Source organism: Raphanus sativus, chromosome 9 (assembly GCF_000801105.2).
Source record: "Raphanus sativus cultivar WK10039 chromosome 9, ASM80110v3, whole genome shotgun sequence".
NCBI classification, from domain to species: Eukaryota; Viridiplantae; Streptophyta; class Magnoliopsida; order Brassicales; family Brassicaceae; genus Raphanus; species Raphanus sativus.
Window position 1 is genome coordinate 17,078,200 of NC_079519.1, and position 3,237 is coordinate 17,081,436.

Sequence of the window (3,237 nt, forward strand, 5' to 3'; positions counted from 1 at the left end):
CGAGTGAGGATGAACCGGGTGTTTCAGAATTGTTCCTCTCAACCGAAAGTTGCATCCACCATTTTACTGTTCAACTCAAAACACCTTGTATAAGAAAGTCTCACCTACCCAATTAGCAAAAGTCAGTTGTTAACACTTCAAAAAGAACAAACATTGTGATTGGTATAAGTGACGACGTGCCACTTTGTCCTTTGGTAAATACGTAAGGACAAGAAAAATAAAAAAAAACATACCTCAAAAACCCTCGAGTCATATTTCTCAATTTCTCCCTGCAGCGTGGCATTTAATCTCTCACACTTTAGACCTAAACACCTAATTAAAACCCCCCCAAATCGCTTCATATGGCAGAGCGCCTGTCTCTCACACTCAACAACAACACCATGGCTTCCTCTTTTCGAACTCAAATCTCCGCTTCTCGTCTCCTCCGCTTCTCCTCCTCCGGATCTAAACTCTCTTTCCCCTCGTCATCTCTCTCCTTCACCAGATCTCTCGTCTCTTCTCCGCTTCTCTCTCAGGTACCCCTCGCAATTCTCCTTTTTTTCGATCTGAGTTTCCTCTAATCCTTGATTTCAGAAGAGAAGTCAAGCTACGTTGGTGAATCGGAGCTTCAGCTCGGCTGCAACCAGCCAATGTACGGCAGCTACGGATCCTGAACAGTTGAAGAGTGCTAGAGAAGACATCAAAAAGCTCCTCAACACCAAGTTTTGCCATCCAATCTTGGTCCGTTTGGTTAACCTCACCATGTTTTTACGATTTGTTCTTGAATTGTTTATAACTTATCTCTTTTTTTTTTGTATCACAGGTTCGTTTGGGGTGGCATGATGCTGGTACCTACAACAAGAACATATCGGAGTGGCCTCAGAGAGGTGGAGCTAATGGCAGTCTCAGATACGAGATTGAGCTTAAGCATGCTGCTAATGCTGGTAATATATATATATATATATATATATATATCCCCATTGGAGTAGAGTAGAGTAGACCTCTTTTAAATAGTTTTGTTTCTCTGTTTTGAGCATAAGCTTGTTGTTGTTGCATTTCAGGTCTTGTAAATGCTTTAAACCTTATTCAGCACATCAAAGACATGTACTCTGGGATCTCGTACGCTGACCTTTTCCAACTGGCCAGTGCTACTGCTATAGAGGTAAATCCTGAACCTTACTTTTTACTGGTCATGGAAACATTTTAGTAACTGGAATGTCTGAAAATTCAGGAAGCTGGAGGACCTAAAATACCCATGAAATATGGAAGAGTTGATACCTCTGGTCCTCATGAATGTCCTGAAGAAGGAAGGCTTCCTGGTAAAAAAAACACTCTCATTTATGGATCTTCATTACATCAAAATTTCTATTAGTTACCAGTGTCATATGTTCTGTAGACGCTGGTCCTCCTTCACCCGCTAATCATCTCAGAGAAGTCTTCTACAGAATGGGTTTAGATGATAAGGTGAATTGCAACTTTAATTTTCATAGTTATAGAAGATGACCTATAAGTAAATGAATCATATTGAATGACTCTGTAATTGCAGGACATAGTTGCATTATCTGGTGCACACACCTTAGGAAGATCCAGGCCAGAACGTAGTGGTTGGGGGAAGCCAGAAACGAAGTACACGGTATTCTTTCTTCTCCTGTTCCGTAATGTATCCACTTCCTAACTCTACTCACTATGCCTTATTGCGATATACTATTATAGAAAGAAGGACCGGGAGCACCAGGAGGACAGTCATGGACACCAGAGTGGTTGAAGTTTGACAATTCTTACTTCACAGTTGCGTTTCAGAACACAACTCTTTCTTTACACTTAGAAATAAGGATCTTTCTTTTTTTTTCTCCTTTGATGTCTAATATTTTACTATGTTTATGTAACAGGAAATCAAGGAAAAGAGAGATGAAGATCTCCTTGTCCTGCCCACTGATGCTGCCATCTTTGAAGATCCTTCTTTCAAGGTAAAAAAAACCTCTAGTTGAATCATTTCTATACGATATTTGCCTTTGAAACTGAAAAACTGCATGGAATTGCAGGTGTATGCTGAGAAGTATGCTGCAGATCAAGATGCTTTCTTCAAGGATTATGCTGAATCCCATGCGAAACTGAGCAATCTTGGAGCAAAATTTAACCCTCCTGAGGTTAGCCGTTGTTTTATATGTCTGTCGTTTTTATAGCACCAAAGCCATTATCATCTTCTCGCATCAAATTCATAATGTAGAATCGTTTTATGGATATACATAATTTGATTATTATTTTTTACTTGATGTGTGTAGGGTATCATTATCTAGTCGGCATCTAATTTACTCTGTCGAGTAAGCTTTCTTCTTCTTTATATGAAAATGCAGTCAGTTTCTCAAATGTTCACTGAGTATTTCTCATTCTGGATTCTCTGGTTATGCAGAGTACTGGTGTTTTTGAAAAAAATAATGACAAAGAAGAAAGGGAACATTACTCGAGAGATCTTTTCTTCTTAGTTTTGCAGATATCTTTTGGACAATGTTTCTGCACAAAGGAGTTGGTTGAGTTTCTTTTGCCTTAACTATTGGTCGTTCGTGTCATGGTTGAATTGTCGTATTGTTTGTTGCAATAACTTGAAAATCGGGACACTTTAAACTTGCAATTAGACAATAGAAACACAATATGTTCCAAACAAAAAAGAGAGACAATAGAAATACAACAAGATTTTTTGACCAAAAACGAAAAGAGAAGCACAACAAGTTTAAATTAAAGAATAGTCACTTTGCTTTGACAAGTCTGAAAAATACGAACCAAAATGTGAAATGCTCTTCACACAATTTTTTTTATCTCATATACTTAGAAGTTAGAACTAGGTACTGATGTGTGTTTCTTTAACTTTTGGACGTTTCTTTAGCTTTTATCTAATCTATTAAAACCAGTGTTTTTGAAAATCGGACCGGCCGGTCGAACCGGTCCGATCGTGACTCGCTGAAGAAGCCGAGTCCGGTTCGGTTTAAAACCCGGATTTGATAAAAACCAGTAAAACCGGCTGAAACCCGGTAAAACCGGTGACCCGGTTTAATTTTAAAACCCGGTTCTTGAAAATTAACATATAATTAAGTGTTTTTAATTATTACTAGCTAAAATTTAATATTTTATAATTAGTGTTCAACTATCAGTATTTAATTGTTCTACGAAAAAAATGTGAAAAATATATTTTTGACTTTCATATACTATTTTTATTTTACCATATTCTTAAAATTTGAAATGTTAGTTGTAAAAATAAATAAA

At 37.4% G+C, this 3,237-nt stretch overlaps 1 protein-coding gene across 2 annotated transcripts; it reads left to right on the plus strand.

Annotated features, from left to right (window-relative positions):
* Positions 1-251: 251 nt before the first annotated feature.
* LOC108814310 (L-ascorbate peroxidase S, chloroplastic/mitochondrial) lies at positions 252-2,594 on the plus strand. Of its 2 annotated transcripts, none has more exons than XM_018586851.2 (12): positions 252-515; positions 577-720; positions 803-923; positions 1,041-1,141; positions 1,211-1,298; positions 1,376-1,443; positions 1,526-1,612; positions 1,693-1,767; positions 1,869-1,946; positions 2,022-2,126; positions 2,262-2,300; positions 2,390-2,594. In XM_018586851.2, the coding sequence occupies exons 1-11, from the start codon at positions 342-344 to the stop codon at positions 2,274-2,276; spliced, it is 1,056 nt and encodes a 351-aa protein (XP_018442353.2). In that variant the 5' UTR covers positions 252-341; the 3' UTR covers positions 2,277-2,300; positions 2,390-2,594. The 2 variants fall into 2 exon arrangements, with proteins under 2 accessions (XP_018442353.2, XP_018442352.2); XM_018586850.2 differs by having other exon boundaries at positions 254-515; positions 574-720.
* Positions 2,595-3,237: the final 643 nt, after the last annotated feature.